The sequence below is a fragment of the Rhinopithecus bieti genome, unplaced genomic scaffold (genome assembly GCF_001698545.2).
Source record: "Rhinopithecus bieti isolate Rb0 unplaced genomic scaffold, ASM169854v2 scaffold_5626, whole genome shotgun sequence".
NCBI classification, from domain to species: Eukaryota; Metazoa; Chordata; class Mammalia; order Primates; family Cercopithecidae; genus Rhinopithecus; species Rhinopithecus bieti.
Window position 1 is genome coordinate 9,866,261 of NW_016805666.1, and position 17,075 is coordinate 9,883,335.

The 17,075-nt window shown below is 35.5% G+C and overlaps 1 protein-coding gene across 14 annotated transcripts in view; it reads left to right on the top strand.

Moving 5' to 3' along the window:
* Positions 1-15,420, top strand: part of DLG1 (discs large MAGUK scaffold protein 1) — a 270,543-nt gene extending 255,123 nt beyond the window's left edge. For 8 of the 14 annotated variants that reach the window (XM_017873496.1, XM_017873494.1, XM_017873498.1 and 5 more), the window contains 6 exons: positions 7,072-7,113; positions 8,118-8,153; positions 9,896-9,946; positions 10,835-10,936; positions 11,195-11,367; positions 15,297-15,420. In XM_017873496.1, the coding sequence (XP_017728985.1) occupies positions 7,072-7,113; positions 8,118-8,153; positions 9,896-9,946; positions 10,835-10,936; positions 11,195-11,367; positions 15,297-15,410 (518 nt within the window). In that variant the 3' untranslated portion in view covers positions 15,411-15,420. Of the gene's footprint in view, positions 1-7,071; positions 7,114-8,117; positions 8,154-9,895; positions 9,947-10,834; positions 10,937-11,194; positions 11,368-15,296 lie in introns of those variants that run through there. The other 6 variants (XM_017873499.1, XM_017873502.1, XM_017873503.1 and 3 more) reach the window with 3 other exon arrangements.
* Positions 15,421-17,075: the final 1,655 nt, after the last annotated feature.

Below are 17,075 nucleotides of genomic sequence, written 5' to 3' on the forward strand. Positions count from 1 at the left end.
TTTTTTTGAGAAAGTTGTAAGTTACCACCGGAATATAAGAACTATTTTGTTTTTCCTTTAGCTAAGATGTTGCCTTTGTTTTTGGTTTTTGTTGCTGCTGTTCTTGTTTAATTTTCTAGCTAGTTACTTAATCTTCATGTAAAGCTTCACACAGGTTCTAGTATGTAGAAGTCATTCAATAAATGTTGGAATGAATGAATGAAGCAAGAAGCCATTTTAGCAAATAAAATTTTTAATTTGCGCGTGTTTTCAAATTGCTTAACTATGAAAATTTACCAAACATTACTGAGTAACTTGAGGTTACAGTGACTCATAGAAGTAATCTTTTAATCTCTTGTTTTCTAAATGGTTCTTTCTATTTAGATTATTAAACATTTTGAAACTTCTTTGTTAATTCATTGATCATTAAGCATATAGCCAATATCTTCTAACTTTCTAAGACCTACATTAATAAGCATTAAATTTTACATGAGGCATTTTTCCGATTTATGCTAAGTTTATACTGGAATTTTAATCTAAACTGTAGGTACTTTTATTTCAACATTAGTGATTAAAGTTTGTATTAGATTGAGGACAGTATGTTTATGTACAACTCTTTCTGTTAGACACACTTTGTTATTTTTGCGTGTGCCTTTATAGGATTTAGTAAGGGCCACAGATTTCCTATCAGTAGTGGCACGCATTGTTTAATCTCTTACATTTGGGGAAAATTATCAATGAAAACCTCTAAAACTGGAAGATACTACCACAGTTTATGTATGCTATAGAATTTATTTTGAGATTGATAACATACTTTAGAGGTGGTATGAATCAACAAATAGACCCATAGATTTTTCTTATCTGTTAAGTGAACAGAGACATAGGAAACTCTTAGAAAAAGAAACTAAATGAAGAATTTGGTTCCCCTATTGATGTTACAATAGATGATAATTATACTTTGACCCTGTATCTCTGGTTCTAATTGAAGATCGGGACTTTGGAAGAGAAATACTGTGAAAAATAGTAACTGATTATCAGACAATGTTATTCAGAAAAATATTTTATTTTCTGGAGAGTGACCTAAGATCCCTTGAATAATAGATTTCTGTGCTTCATCTCACAGGAATTAAAAGAATTTATTCACCTGGTAACTTGATCATCAGATCAAGATTTTATTCAGAAAATGTTGGAGAAGACAGAAAAATATCAGTAAAATTCTAAAACTGGATATGATGGAGGTTATCACATAAAATAGATGACATAAGGCAGTTGACAAGGTGCCCATGATTATATAGTAGTAAATACTGGGAAGAAGGATGTGTTCAAGGACATTACATGAGGCCTCAGTTGCTTATATTCTAAAGTTAAGAATATAGGGCATAAACTAAGCAAAATCTTGAGAGACTTTAATATAAGAAAATAAGTGCAACTTAATATAGGTAGTCATCAGGCCTTACTGGAACAAAACTCAACCCCAAGCAGAGGTTAAGTTACTCCAGAGAACCCAACCTATTGAAGAGACATGGAATAACACTGGAATATCAAGAAAAAAATGTGTATCTGCTGTAAATTCATACAACCTATGAAAAATGGAGTATTTAATTGAGGAGCAGAGAAACAGAAGTGATACCATAGAATGCTTTGTATAGACATGAATTCATTTGTTCTTTATTCTGAGAAGAAGAGAGTCAGGTAAATTATATATTTGCCCTGTTGACAGTAGCAAAAACAGAGAAATTGTTTTATCAAACCTAATTTTGCTAAACAGAACTAATGAGAGTACAATGGAAGTTTGGGAGAATGCAACTAAATCATCATTTGTGAAAAGCTAGAAATAAAAGCCTGTGCAGCTTTTATGCTTTAAGGAGGTAATTTTGAAAAAGCTCAAGGGACTAGAACTAGGTAAGATTCCTTTAACAGAGACTGAAAGGAAACGTAACTCAATAAAAGATACATAAGGTACTCAGAAGTAAAATTATGACGTAAGATTTGAGACAAGGTTTGTTTGTTCTTATTACATGTAGCCTTTCCATTTTTACAACTTTCCATTTTGTACAACACCTCAAAAATTTCCTCAGACACAGAGGTTTCCTGCTGCATATGTCTTTTCTTTCTTCTCATTTTAAAGACGTACACATAGTTGTGCAGAGCTTGTAAATGCCAAAAACAGACTTATCTTCATTTGCATTACGAACAGGATGTAAGAGTAGTATCATTGCTTCAGATTGATGATGTAGTAGTAGAGGAGAGCCAGAAGAGAAACATGATATACTCTGTCAGGAAGAAACGTTTGAGTACAATGATAAAACTTGGTTAGAGAGATTTGAAATAGATCTGTTCATCAAACATCACAATCAGGCTGGGCGCGGTGGCTCACGCCTGTAATCCCAGCACTTTGGGAGGCTGAGGCCAGCAGATCACCTGAGGTCAGGAATTCGAGACCAGCCTGGCCAACATGGCAAAACCCCGTCTCTACTAAAAGTACAAAAATTGCCAGGCATGGTGGTGCACACCTGTAATCCAAGCTACTCAGGAGGCTGAGGCAGGAGAATCACTTGAACCTGGGAGGTAAAGGTTGCAGTAAGCTGAGATCACGCCACTGCTCTCCAGCCTGGGTGACATAGCAAGACTCCGTCTTAAAAAAGAAAAAAAAAAAAAAAAAAGCTATCAAAACAAAATAAAATAAAATTTGAAGAATGTGTTTGTACCATGTATGCCACAGGGATAATATCTTTACACTATTTAACAGGTAATAAGAAACAAGCTAACTCTCCATTAGAAAGCTGGACAAGAGTGCTCAAAAGATAAGCAGATGAAATAAGCATGTAAAAAATGTTTAATTGCCTAGTAGTGATAAGCAAAATGATGTTTTACCTGTCACTTTGCAGACTTTTGTTTAAAAGCAAAACCCGTGACGAAGAGAGTTCTGCTAAATTCCTGCTTTTAATGTATTACAATTAGGAGTGTAAACTGGCACAGCCTTTGTGAAAAAGCACATCTTTTGACCCACTAAATACTCTTCAAAGAATTTATCCTAAGGATGTAATTAGAGATAGAGATAAAGCCTTGTATATTAGAATGCTTATTATAGTATTATTTAGTAATAACAGCAAAAATAAAAAATTAAAACCATGGCAAAATGCCTTGCAATTAGGAAGTGCTGATCAAGTATGATTTATCCATACTATGTAATATTACATAACCATCAAAAATCATATTTAGAGATAATGACATGGGGAAATGCTCACTATATATGAAAAAAGTAAAATATGAAACTACATATATTGTCTCAGTCTTATAAATAAACGTATGTTTGGAGCTATTTTAAATAGTGTTACTTTGAACATTCTTACCCATGTCTTGTGGTAAGCATATATATGCCTTTCTGTTGGGGAAATAGCTAGGAAAGGAATTGCTGGATCATATAGATACACTTTTGTCCAGCCTTAGTAGATATTGCCACATAGTTTTCCCAAGTAGTTTTCTGAGTTGGCCCATTCCTAGTATATGAACCCCCGTTGCTGCATATCGTTGTCGATGCTTGACATGTCTGTTTTGTGTTTTCACTTTAGCCATTCTGGTGGATGGTAGAGACACCCTTTGTGGTTTTAATTTGCGTTTCCCTGACAAGTAATTAACTTGAACACTTTTCTGTATGTTTATTGGTAATTTGACTATCTTCTTCTGTAAAATGGTTTTACGAGGAACATTTTCAATTATCAAAAGAAAACATTTTATTTTCTAATAACATTCCAAATGATGATGATGATGCTATTCTAAGGACCATACTTTGAGTAGTGAGGTTTTATTGTAGAAGAGCTAATAAGTAGAATGATATTTGAAAGAACTTGCAGAGTTTGATTGTTGTATAGCTTTTGGCAATCTTAGAGGGTTTAAGGTGAGTAGAAGAAATCCCAAAAAAACAGATAGTGAAGAGATTTTGGTAACTTAAACTTTTTATTATATAAATATCAGATACATTCAATAGTAGAAGACTAGTAAAAATAAACCCTGCAAGTATTTGTTTATCCAGCTTTCATAATTGTCAACTGAAAATTTACCAATTCTGTTTCTTCTGTACTCCCACTTATACTCCCCTTTGCAATAACTAATTTTTCTTTAGTTTACAAACTAGAGATGGCAGAGGGTGATACCAATGCTAATATAAACAGAATAACTCTTTTTTTTAATGTGGCGTGTTTCTGGGAATGAAATTTAAGGAAATAGGACAAAAGTTTAAAGGTATATATAAATGAAGACATTCATAATTGTTGATACTTGTGAAAACAGTTTAAAGCAATTAAAATACCTAAATAATAAATAGGAAGGTAAATAATTTATCAATCTAATAGAATATTATACACCAATTTTAAAGTATTGCTATCAAGCCCATGTGGTGAATGGAAAGAAATATTTTAATATAAGCTTTAAAAAAACCTACCATTTGACCAGGTGCGGTGGCTCAAGCCTGTAATCCCAGCACTTTGGGAGGCCGAGGCAGGTGGATCTCCTGAGATCAGGAGTTCAAGACCAGCCTAACCAACATGGCAAAACCTGGTCTCTACTAAAAATACAAAAATTTGGGTGTGGTGGTGCACACCTGTAATCCCAGCTACTCAGGAGGCTGAGGCAGGAGAATAGCTTGAACCTGGGAGGCGGAGGTTGTAGAGAGCCGAGATCTTGCCACTGAACTCCAGCCTGGGGAACAGAGCAAGACTCCAAAGAAAAACCTACCATTTTACATGTGCTTACATATATTAGTGAATTCTTCTTGCAATTTTTAAAGTCTCTGCTTTATTTAAAATGTATTGTAATCATGATTAAGAAAGTTATATCTTGTCTTTGAAAGTTAAAATAACAGACATTTTTCATTATGATAGCAGTTCAAAAATCTTATTTAATTTGAAATCTTAAGTTCAACCATTCACTGTACGTTTTAATAGTGATACTTGATTTTAGGAGACTCTGTGAGTGGTATGGTATAGCAGATACTTATCTTCAAACTTTTTTCTTTTTTGTTTTTGTTTCTTAGGGACAGGATCTCACACTGTCACCCACGCTGGAGTGCGGTGGTATATTCATAGCTCACTGCAGCCTGGAACCCTTTGGCTTGAGCGGTCTTCCCACCTCAACCTCTTGAATAGCTAGAATTACAGACATGTACCACCAAGCCCAGCATTTTTTTTTTTTTTTTTTTTTTTTTTCCAGACAGTGTCTCTCCATGTTACCCAAGCTGATCTCGAACTCCTGGTCTTAAGTGATCCTCCTGCCTCACCTTCGCAAAGTGCTGGGATTACAGGCATGTGCCACCATGCCCAGCCTCAAACTTTTTTTTACCTTAAAAAATTTTATTTCCACCCAGGCGCAGTGGCTCATGCCTGTAATCTCAGCACTTTGGGAGGCCAAGGCAGACGGATCGCTTGATCTCAGGAGTTCAGTATCAGCCTGGCCAACATGGTGAAACCAGTCTCTACTAAAAATAGAGCAATTAGCTGGGCCTGGTGCTATACACCTGTAGTGCCAGGTACTCGGGTGTCTGAGACACAAGAATTGAATTGCTTAAACCTAGGAGGCAGAGGTTGCAGTGAGCTGAGATCGTGCCACTGCACTCCAACCTGGGCAACAAAGGGAGACTGTCTCAAAAAAAGAAAAAAAAAAATTTCCAGCTGGGTGTGGTGGTTCACACCTGTAATCTCAGCACTTTGGGAAGCTGAAATGGGAGGATCCCTTGAGGCCTGGAGTTTGAGATCAGTCTGGGCAACGTGGTTGAGACTTGTCTCTTTTATTAAAAAAACAAAATTTTAGCAGAGCATAGTGGTACATACCTGAAGTCCCAGCCACTCTGGTCTAAGATGGGAAGATCACAGAAGCCCAGGAGAGGAGGTGGAGGCTGCAGTGAGCTATAGTGCAGTGGTATACTGCACTCCTACCTGAGCAACAGAGTGAGGCCCTGTCCCTTTAATTTAATTAAAAAAAAAAAAAAAAAAAAAGTTAAAATAAAAATGTCGGTTTCCCTGTCTCGTTGAAAGTTTTATTTTTATTTTTTAGAAATAAATGTATTAGTCTTTGTTTAATGCAAGGGGGATATTTATTGGGAGAATATTTGAGATTACATTTACATGGATGAGAAGCGTGCCTATTGTTTACTAAGCAATGAAGTCGTGAAACGGAGTCACTTTTAAGGAGGGGAATTAGTTGGTTTTAAAATGCAGTGTTGGCCGGGCGCGGTGGCTCAAGCCTGTAATCCCAGCACTTTGGGAGGCCGAGACGGGCGGATCACGAGGTCAGGAGATCGAGACCATCCTGGCTAACATGGTGAAACTCCGTCTCTACTAAAAATACAAAAAACTAGCCGGGCGAGGTGGCGGGCGCCTGTAGTCCCAGCTACTCAGGAGGCTGAGGCAGGAGAATGGCGTGAACCCGGGAGGCGGAGCTTGCAGTGAGCTGAGATCCGGCCACTGCACTCCAGCCTGGGCGACAGAGCGAGACTCCGCCTCAAAAAAAAAAAAAAAAAAAAATGCAGTGCCACCATTGGTGCATTCCCTTCCAGCTGAGACATCTGAATTTATAACTTCTAAAATCCTTTATCTGTATGATCTCAGAAACATGGATTTTCATCTTCAGAAACACGAGCGAAGCTGGACTGAAAATAAGATGATCTCTTTATTTTTAATTACAAAGACATCCCTTCATTAAAATGGGCATCTATTTGCTTAGTGTGTCCCCTTTGCCAGTTACTGCCGGTTCAGAAACTGAGATAGTGCCAACAGTATTTTCTCCATTGGGTTTTATGTCTACATTTGGACTAATTCAGGATCACTTTGCCCTTTTTGTCATATTCTAGTTGCTATTTATAATAGATTTGTTCAGAAACTGTGTTGTACAAAAATAAGGCATTGTCCTTAATTACAGGTGTTTTCCTTTGCTAATATTTATTATTTGAAAAAAATAGTATTTTAAAGAAAATGAAAACACTTTTAAAAAATTATTTTGTTATATATGGCTTATATCGCAACATTTTATTTTGATTATTTGCTTTTTAAACTCATGACACTGTTTTCTTTACTTTTTTTCATTGTCCTGCAATTTCAGAGCATGTAACTTCTAATGCCAGCGATAGTGAAAGTAGTTACCGTAAGTGTCTTAAGTTACTTGTTCTTTTGTAATCTTGTGTAATCCGTCCTCCGCGGGGGTGGAGGGATTCTTAGTGATACGTTCTAAAAACTTAGAGTTATGTGATCGTTATTTTAAAATCAGGGAGAGACAAGTAAAATTCTGTACTTGAAAAATAAAATCATACTATATATGTAGAGGTTAATTTATAAAATTTTAATAAAATACTAAAAACAGTTTAGTAATTATTTGTGTACATGATACATATGTATATGTATTTTTTATAAGAAGCAAATAGTTAAATGAGGGAAAACTTGTATTTTGACATTCTGTTTAATAATTCTGTTTTTGGCCGGGCGCCGTGGCTGAAGCCTGTAATCCCAGCACTTTGGGAGGCCGAGACGGGCGGATCACGAGGTCAGGAGATCGAGACCATCCTGGCTAACACGGTGAAACCCCGTCTCTACTAAAAAATACAAAATCTAGCCGGGCGAGGTGGTGGGTGCCTGTAGTCCCAGCTACTCGGGAGGCTGAGGCAGGAGAATGGCGTGAACCCGGGAGGTGGAGCTTGCAGTGAGCTGAGATCTGGCCACAGCACTCCAGCCCGGGCGACAGAGCGAGACTCCGTCTCAAGAATAATAATAATAATAATAATAATAATAATTCTGTTTTAACAGCACTAAAACAGTATTTTCAGTAATGCTAAATTATCATTAGCTTTATTTCCTTTTTTATTCTTTGTCACCAATACTGATCTGGGTCACGTTATTGTTTATCATCAGCACTTGGTGAACAGAAGAAATAAGGAAACATTTTCAGTGATCGCCCGAAAAATAATACTAATTTCTCTTTTGCTGTTGTATATTACATTCTTGGTTTTATTAAGTGAACTGCACAACCATGTGATGTTTTAAACAGACTTGGGGCATGGGAGAAGGGGGAGGGTACATAATATCAGTTGTAACACCTTAAAAATTAAAATTACTTTTCTAACTTTCTTTTTTTACTGCTGTCTAATATGAAAGTAATCTTGATTACAGATGAGTACGGCTGCTCAAAAGGTCCATCCTGTTGATATCAGTCCCTAATACTTTTTCATGTTGACAGTATATACTTTTAACCGCCATTCATTTGGTTGATTATTTTTCTACATAGTAGTTACTTAATGATTTTTTTTGGTGTGGAAATGATTTCCTGTATTTCAGCATTTTATTGCTTATAACCAGAACCCACTATAGGGTAGCTGAGTGGCTTTCTAGGCTAAAAAGAGGTAATGAAAGTATATACTGTCTGTCTTACCATTTGCATGAATTATTAATGTGTGAAATATTCAAATTGCATGTGTTTGCTAGTATGTAAGGCATGTTTTACATCCAGTACTTTAAAAAAACAGCTTATAAAATATCAGTTTTATATGCTTTGATAATAAAATTGAAAACAAATAAATACACACTTTTAAAGCAGAAAAGAATGTTTATGCCCATGTATGGATTTAAAAGACCTACAGGTACATACATATAATATAAACCAATCGCAAAATTCGTGGTAAAATTGTTATAGGATCTTGATAATTAAAGAGAAAATCTTCAAATACATTATCCAATATTGATTGCTTTCATTGAACCACTTGAGTTAACACAGTCTTTTCTAATTTTCACTGTGGGGTGAGGGGGGTATGTGTTATTTTAAAACTAGAGTTTTTGGCCAGGTGTGGTGGTTCATGCCTATAATCCCAGCACTTTGGGAGGCCAAGGCGGGCAGATCACCTGAGGTCGGGAGTTCGAGACCAGCCTGACTAACACAGAGAAACCCCATCTCTACTAAAAATACAAAATTAGCTGGGCATGATGGCGCACGCCTGTAATCCCAGCTACTCGGGAGGCTGAGGCAGGAGAACCGCTTGAACCCAGGAGGTAGAGGTTGCAGTGAGCTGAGATCATGCCATTGCACACCAGCCTGGCAACAAGAGCAAAACTCCATCTCAAAAAAAAAAACAACAACAACTCTTAAGAGTTTTAACTCTTTTTATTTCTTTACACTGGATTCAGATATCATTTGTAGACTCTTTCATTTAGAATATTTCTTAAGCTCTGAACCTTTAATTTAACCTTTAGAAGCTTTAACTTCTTGTGCTTTTAAGGTCAAAGCGAATATATTTATCTCCTTTACTATCACTGTGGTTTATTTTATTGGAAGGATTTAGTTTTATCTAAAGCTCTTTTTGACTCACATTAAATTTATTATTTTTTACAAAGTTGAGTTAGTGAATTTTTTCATCAGTGAAATAGTAACAATAGTTTCACCTTTGCATTTATAATTTTTAATTTTACGATGTAATTATTTTAAAATAAAATATACTGTATTCAATATTATAGTTGGTAGAACTAAAAAAGTAGCATGTTTTAATAGTAACAAGTTACCTAATATGTATACAGATGATAGATAGATAGACTGCTCATTAAAGCATTAATCTTTAACAGATTTAATATTTCTTAGATTCTAAGTAAACAGCATCACAAATGAAGATTTTTAGATTTGATTATCTATAAAATATAATATTGATTAAATAGCCCATTTGTATTTTGTTTTACATTTAGCAAACTCACTTTTATGACTTTATAATTTGCCACTTTTTTTTTTTTTTTTTTTTTTTTTTTTTACTAAATCTTGCCATAAAGTTAACCTTTCCATATCTTGCCATTTTCTCGGGAAAGTTGTGTAATGTATAACGTTGTTGATGAAGAATTAGATGAGCATCAATTATCTTGACACATTTTTCATCTGTGCCTTCACTTTCTAATAGGTGGTCAAGAAGAGTACGTCTTATCTTATGAACCAGTGAACCAACAAGAAGGTTTGTGAAGACTATTGATGTTTTATAATCTTCTAGAAGAATATACTTTTAATTTGGGAGAAAAAAGTCTAATACCCCAAAAAATGTTATATTAGAATTTTTTTTACTACATTTATATGCAGAAATTTACTACATGTGTTTATGAAACATAGGTTACTACACAGTATATTAGAATCTAGTCATTTCATATTGACTTTTATATTTGTGTTGTATTTCCTAAGCAACTTCGTTCCAGTGTTCTTGTTAGCATCACTATCTTCCAAATAACCCTTTTTTGAAAATCTTGGAAGCATCTTTGAGCCTTCTCCGTTCCTCCTCCTCCTCATCCAGTTAGGTTCTGGGCACTGTTTATTCTACTTCTTTCTTATTTATGACCTTCTTTTCATCCCTTCTCTCACAGTGTTAGTTCTCAGTCTCACTACCAATCTCCATTCTTCCAGCATGATCCCATACAACCCAGAGTTTATACTTCTGTTAGATCATCTTTTTAGAACACTACTACTGGGATTATATCACTTCCCACATCCAATTTCTTTTCTGCCCTTCTTTGCTCTGCTTCCTTACAATTTCTACTTCAAAGCCATCTGTATAACACTATACTTTATGCTTTGATTTGCAATGTTAAAGAAACATTATCTGCTAACATACCAAATTTAACTTGGTTGATTTATCAATATGACTTCTAACAGAAGACTGAGTAGAGTTTAAGATCTTAGTCAAGATTATAAAAGAGCAAGTTATGCATCTTTGGTTGATGGTTGAGTGAGATGGAGAAAGAGGAAAAAAATTATTTAAAACAGTTAAGGGCATTTTTGTTCTCTAGTGAAATAAAATACATTGATATTTGTTGACTGTTTATTCCTTTTAACGTGCAGTTTATCTTTATAGTTAATTACACTCGGCCAGTGATCATACTGGGACCCATGAAAGACCGGATCAATGACGACTTGATCTCAGAGTTTCCCGACAAATTTGGATCCTGTGTCCCTCGTGAGTAAACCAGACAAAAACATTTCATTGTTACTCTTAACAGTGCCTGTCACTGTGTGTGGGAAAAATAGGTAGAACCATTTTTTAACAGTTTGTACCTATTTTATCAGTTACTCTTCCATCCTCCATATTATTGTCCTTTCTCAGATTTAAATTAATCTGTTGAACTTTACAAAATAATGATGTAAGTAGAAAATGGATTTATTGTGGGTTTTTTTTTTAATATTAAACACTTCCCCAAGTTTTTTTCTGTTAAAGATACAACTAGACCAAAACGAGATTATGAGGTAGACGGAAGAGATTATCATTTTGTGACTTCAAGAGAGCAGATGGAAAAAGATATCCAGGAACATAAATTCATTGAAGCTGGCCAGTATAACAATCATCTATATGGAACAAGTGTTCAGTCTGTGCGAGAAGTAGCAGAAAAGGTAAGCATCAGACTAATCCCAGAATATAGCTTCTAATCAGATATGCCTTTGACAGTATGAAAGAGTGGTAGGATAGATACAGCATTAATTAGTTTTATTAACGTAATGAATTTGCTTACCTACATAATTAATTTTTGGTGGCTCAGGAAAGTGCATACAAGATAAAACAGGTAAATAAGGTAGACAAAGAAAGTGAAAATAGAAATGGTAACATGAATGTAAGAGGAGAAGTTATTTTAAGGTCATTTGCTAGAGATAGACCTTTTGTTTAACCCTAGCCCTCCAGCATATATTATAAGGAGATAAGGGCCAGGTATGGCAGCACACCCTTATAGTCCTAGCTACTGAGAAGGCTGAGTTGAGAAGATCATTTAAGCCTGGGAATTTGAGGCTGCAGCGAGCTATGATCATGCCACTGAATTCCAGCCTGGGCAACAGAACAAGACCCTGGCTCTTAAAAAAAAAAAAAAGAAAGAAAAGAAAAGTTCAATAAATCTAACCACTTAAAATTTTAAAACTTTTTTTATGGCTAAAGAACTTTTCCAAAAACTGTTAGAAAACACCATTAACAATGTCAAAAGACAACTGACAGAAAAAATTTGCAAGAAGAAAAGCGCTAATATTCCCAATATATAAAGAACTCATAAAAACAGGGAATAGAGACGAGAAACCCAATAGGAAAAAAAAAATGGACAAAAGATGAGAATACATAGTTCACACAAAAATAAGATATAAAATGGCCTTTGTACATAGGAAATGATGTCCAGCCATTTCAAATGAATAACTACATTGAAGAGGGGAGAAGGGAGAAGTCTTAATCCCAGAGATTCTTTAACACAAGCTGAAGACAGAAAGATCTGTAAACAAAATAAAATTCAATTAGTAGGTTTGTTGGGTGGAGTGTATGGTCTTACAGTTCTGAAACTAATATATATTCTAGGGTTGAGCAAATAAACTAATATAATGACAGTAGTGGGAGTGAGGTTTGGCTGTCAGAAAAAGGGAGAGGATAAAATGAACTCTGTGATAATTGGATTGGAGATATTAGATAATTAGAGCTATGAATATGAACCCATGAATTGTAATAGAGTAGATATAGAAAGATGTGTATTTATATATACACACACGTATGCTTATTTGCTCTATCCACTAAGAAGAACTAAAAATAACCCTGAATAAGCCATGAGAATATCTGGTGCCCAGGTCTTGGCTTCTAAATATAATTCGTTAATTGAAAGATCCAAGACTCCTTAGAGAAATGGCTGATTCTGGGGCCAGGACTGGAAAAGTGCAGGATGAGCCTGTAACATTTTTGCTGCCAGAAAAACAAGGAAGTACTCCATGAGTGATGAGGGTGTGTAAAAAGGCAAGGAACCAAGCTGTGGGGTCCCCCACTGGCCAAGTCTGAGATAATTTGAATATCAAGATAAATGATAATCACAGATTATAATATATAGAGTAAAATTAAAATCCTAGACTCCATAATGAAGTAAACACAGATGGCCTCCAACTTAGAATGGTTCAACTTTACAGAGGTGCAAAAGTGATGCATATTCAGTAGCAGCCATACTTCAAGTACCCATACAGCCATTCCGTTTTTCACTTGTAGTACAGGACTCAATGAATTACATGAAAAATTCAACACTTAATTATAAAACAGGTATGTTGGATGATTTTGTCTGACTGTAGAGTAAGTGTTCTGAGCACATTTAAGGTAATCTAGGCTAAGCTATAATGTTCAGTAGGGTAGGTATATTAAACGCATTTTCAATTTATAGTATTTTCAACTTGTGATGGGTTTATTGGGACGTAACTCCCATCATAAGTCAAGGAGCATCTGTATATGAGTAAATAAGTGGATAGAAGGGAACACTTTGGACTGTCTACTAATCAAGGTAGAAGAAATGATTAGAAAATCTTTTGAGAACTGCATGGTAATAATTGTTTCAGGCAAAAACCATCAGTGTATTCTAAAATTAGTGAACATTTGATGAAAAACGGGATATCTATATAGTCTCAAAGTGTCCTCCCCATAATACTTATCAGTTACAAAGGCAAAAGTAATAATTTTACAGTGGAGAAACCTAGCAGATAAAACCTTAAACAAGTGATCAAAATTAGCATCACTACCAGTGGGACAAATAGATATAATATCACCTCCCAGATGGGATGGACTGAGAAGGACACACATTGTATCTGTGGTATTCCTGCCAAAAATGTGTAACCTGCCATCCGAGAGTGAGGAAACACACAAACCCAGGTTGAGGCATATTCTATGACATAAATATTTTATACTCTTTAAAAACATCAAGATCAAGAAAGACCAAGACTGAGGAACTGTGTCAGATTGACGGAGACTACGGAGACTTTACAACTAAATACAGTGTGTGATCCTATGATCCTGAATTGGATCCTGGACCAGGAATTTTTTTTTTTCTTTTCCAATAAGGAACATTAGATGGCCACTTGGAATCATATTGTGATTATATAAGAGCTGCCATTGTTTCTAAGAAATACGAGGTAAAAGAGCATTATGCAGTTTATTCTCAAACTATTATGTACATATATAGAAAGAGCTAAAGCAAACATAGAATATTAATATTTCAGTATCAAGTTACTAAAATGTTTAAGCGATAATGTAAAATATTTATATCTGATAAAAGATAATGGATACATGGTGTCTGTTTACTTTTCTATATGTTTGGAGTATTTTACAGTATTAAATTTGTTATTTTAAGTGTGTCCACCAAATTGAAATTATCATGTATTGACTTGGACTCAAGTCCTTGGGTTAGAAGTTGCATTATGGGGCCAAGTGTGGTGGCTCACACTTATAATCCGAGCACTTTGGGAGGCCGAGGTGGGTGGATCACTTGAGGTCAGGAATTTGAGACCAGCCTGACCAACATGGTGAAACCCCATATGTACAAAAAACACAAAAATTAGCTGGGTGTGGTGGCGCACACCTGTTATCCCAGCTACTGGGGAGGCTGAAGCAGGAGAATTGCTCGAACCCAAGAAGCGGAAGTTGCAATAAGCCGAGATCGTGCCACTGCACTCAAGTCTGGGTGACAGAACAAGTCTTCGTCTCAAAAACAAACAAACAACTGAAGTTGCGTTATGGGGGAGGGCCTGATTTCAAATGTACTAGAAGCAAATCTGTTATAAATAATAACTAGTACTCTGCTTACCACGGAAATGCCCATCTATATTAAAAACCTAAGTATCCTTTGTCAGTGAGTTTAAGCTTGTCAGAAAAGTTGTCATTTAAATCCAGAATTGGGTCCCATATGCTAGTTTATGAGTTTTTGTCTGTCCCTAGTAAAATGAGAAACAGAAGGATTGAGTAGTGGTAATGAGGTTTCACACATTTGTTTATTTAAAAGGTTTGCCCTTACTCTAGGATTTTTTATCTTTTATGAAATGATAGCTATGGGGAGATGGTAGTTTGGGGTCTTTATGAATACCTTTTCTTGGCAGAATGAAAAATAGGAACCTGGGCCTGGCACAGTGGCTCATGCCTATAATCCCAGCACTTCCGGAGGCTGTGGTGAGAGGATCGCTTGAGCCCCAGGAGTTCAAGACCAGCCTAGTCAACAGAACAAGACCCTGTCTCTTAAATTTAAAAAAAAAAGGGGGGGCGGAGCACTGGTTTTCACCATTTTGAGAAATTACTGATCTGTGAAAACTAGGAACTGTATTCTCATTCCTTTTTAAATATAACATTTGTTTGAAAATGGCAAATTAATTATGCATAATCATTTCATTTCCTATCAGGTTTGCTGAGAGAAGTGACAAGTTTGCTTAAAGTGAACAAGGATCCAGACATACCACGATTTAGACTCTGGGCCTGTGGGAAATGTACCTTTGATATTATTGAGAATATTTGGTTCACTGGTTTTTTTTTTTCTTTGTTCCCTTTATTTTAGGGCAAACACTGTATCCTTGATGTGTCTGGAAATGCCATAAAGAGATTACAGATTGCACAGCTTTACCCTATCTCCATTTTTATTAAACCCAAATCCATGGAAAATATCATGTAAGTGTAAATGCCTGAGGCATAGCCTCTTTGTACAAATTCAGTCACTGTAGGGTAATTTATTTACTCTCCTTGCATCTCAGTTTCTATATCTATAAAACTGAGATAATAGTAGTATGTATATTCACCTCAGATTATGTGGTGAGGATTAAATAAGCACTATGGGTTTTAAATTGTCATTGTAATCATCATCATTAATATTACTAAAGTTATAAGGTAACATGTTAGCACTTTAAATAGCTCCGTGTGGCTAGTGGCTACTGAAGTATGCAGCACAGCTCTCAGGTAACCATTAAGAGAACAGAAGAATGTGTAACCATTACGTAATACTTTTGGGGGACAAAAAAATAGAATCTAAGTAAAAATTAAGAAAGAGCAAATAGAAACATAGAACAAGTGAGGCAAAACCATATAAATAGTAAGATGGTATAAACTAAGGCAAATATTAGACTACTGGACTAAATGTTCCAATTAAAACACAAGGATTGTCAGAATGGGTGAAGAAAAAAGTAAATTATTTGTTGCTTTCATCAGACACACCTTAAAAATTAGGCTGTGGGAAAACCTACTTTCCCATAGGTTGAAAGTAAGAGAATAGAAAAAGCTATACCATGCTAAACTAGGCCAATTTTTATATTGCTGACGAAGTATACTTTAAGGCAAGAAGTACTACTTGCCTTAAGAGTGACATTTCATAAAAGTAAAAGATTCACTCCAGCAGGAGGATCTGTTCATACATTTGTTTGCACTTAATAGCATTCTCAAAACATAAAAAGTACAAATTGACAGCTTCATAGGGGCAAAAAGGTAATTCCAAAATCATCGAGAGGGAACCTAACATACCTGTGAGGAAGCAATTAAATAAGAAAACAAATATAAAAAATCAGTGAAGGCAAAGAATAACACAAATTAAAAACTTTACCTACTTGACATATGTTAAACACTGCACTCACCATCTGCAGAATACACGTGGATTTCCAGTATACATGAAACAATTACCAAAACTCATCATTTGCTGGATTACAAATTTCAAATGATAGAAAACAAATACTTTCTGACTATAACGCAATTTAAATGGAAACCAATACCTAAAAGATAACCAGAAAATTCTCATATATTTGGAAATTAAGCATTATACTTCTGAGTGAGTCAAAGAAGAAATCACAGAATAAATTAATGTTTTGAACTAAATAGTAATGAATTGCCAAGTAATGAGTTTGGAGGCTTTCATAGCTTTGTTGAAGGAATACACACAGCTTTAAATGTTAGGAAAGAATGTTGAAAATCAAATATTAGGAAAGTTGAAAATCTAAGATTTTGAGAAATTGAAAAAATATCAGTCAAACTCAAAATTATAGAAGGTGGGACACAGTGGCCAGCCCCTATAATCCCAACACTTCAGGAGGCCTAGTTGGGTGGATTGCTTGAGTTCAGGAGTTCAAGACCAGCCTGGGCAACATGGTGAGACTCTGTCTCTACTAAAAATACAAAAAAATAGCCAGGCATGATGGTGTGCGCCTGTTGTCCCAGCTACTTGGGAGGCTGAGATGGGGGGATTGCTTGAGCACAGGGAGTGGAGGTTGCAGCAAGCCAAGATCATGCCATCACACTCCAGCCTGGTGACAGCGAGACCCTGTCCCAAGTCAAAAGAAGAAGAAAACAGTATAAA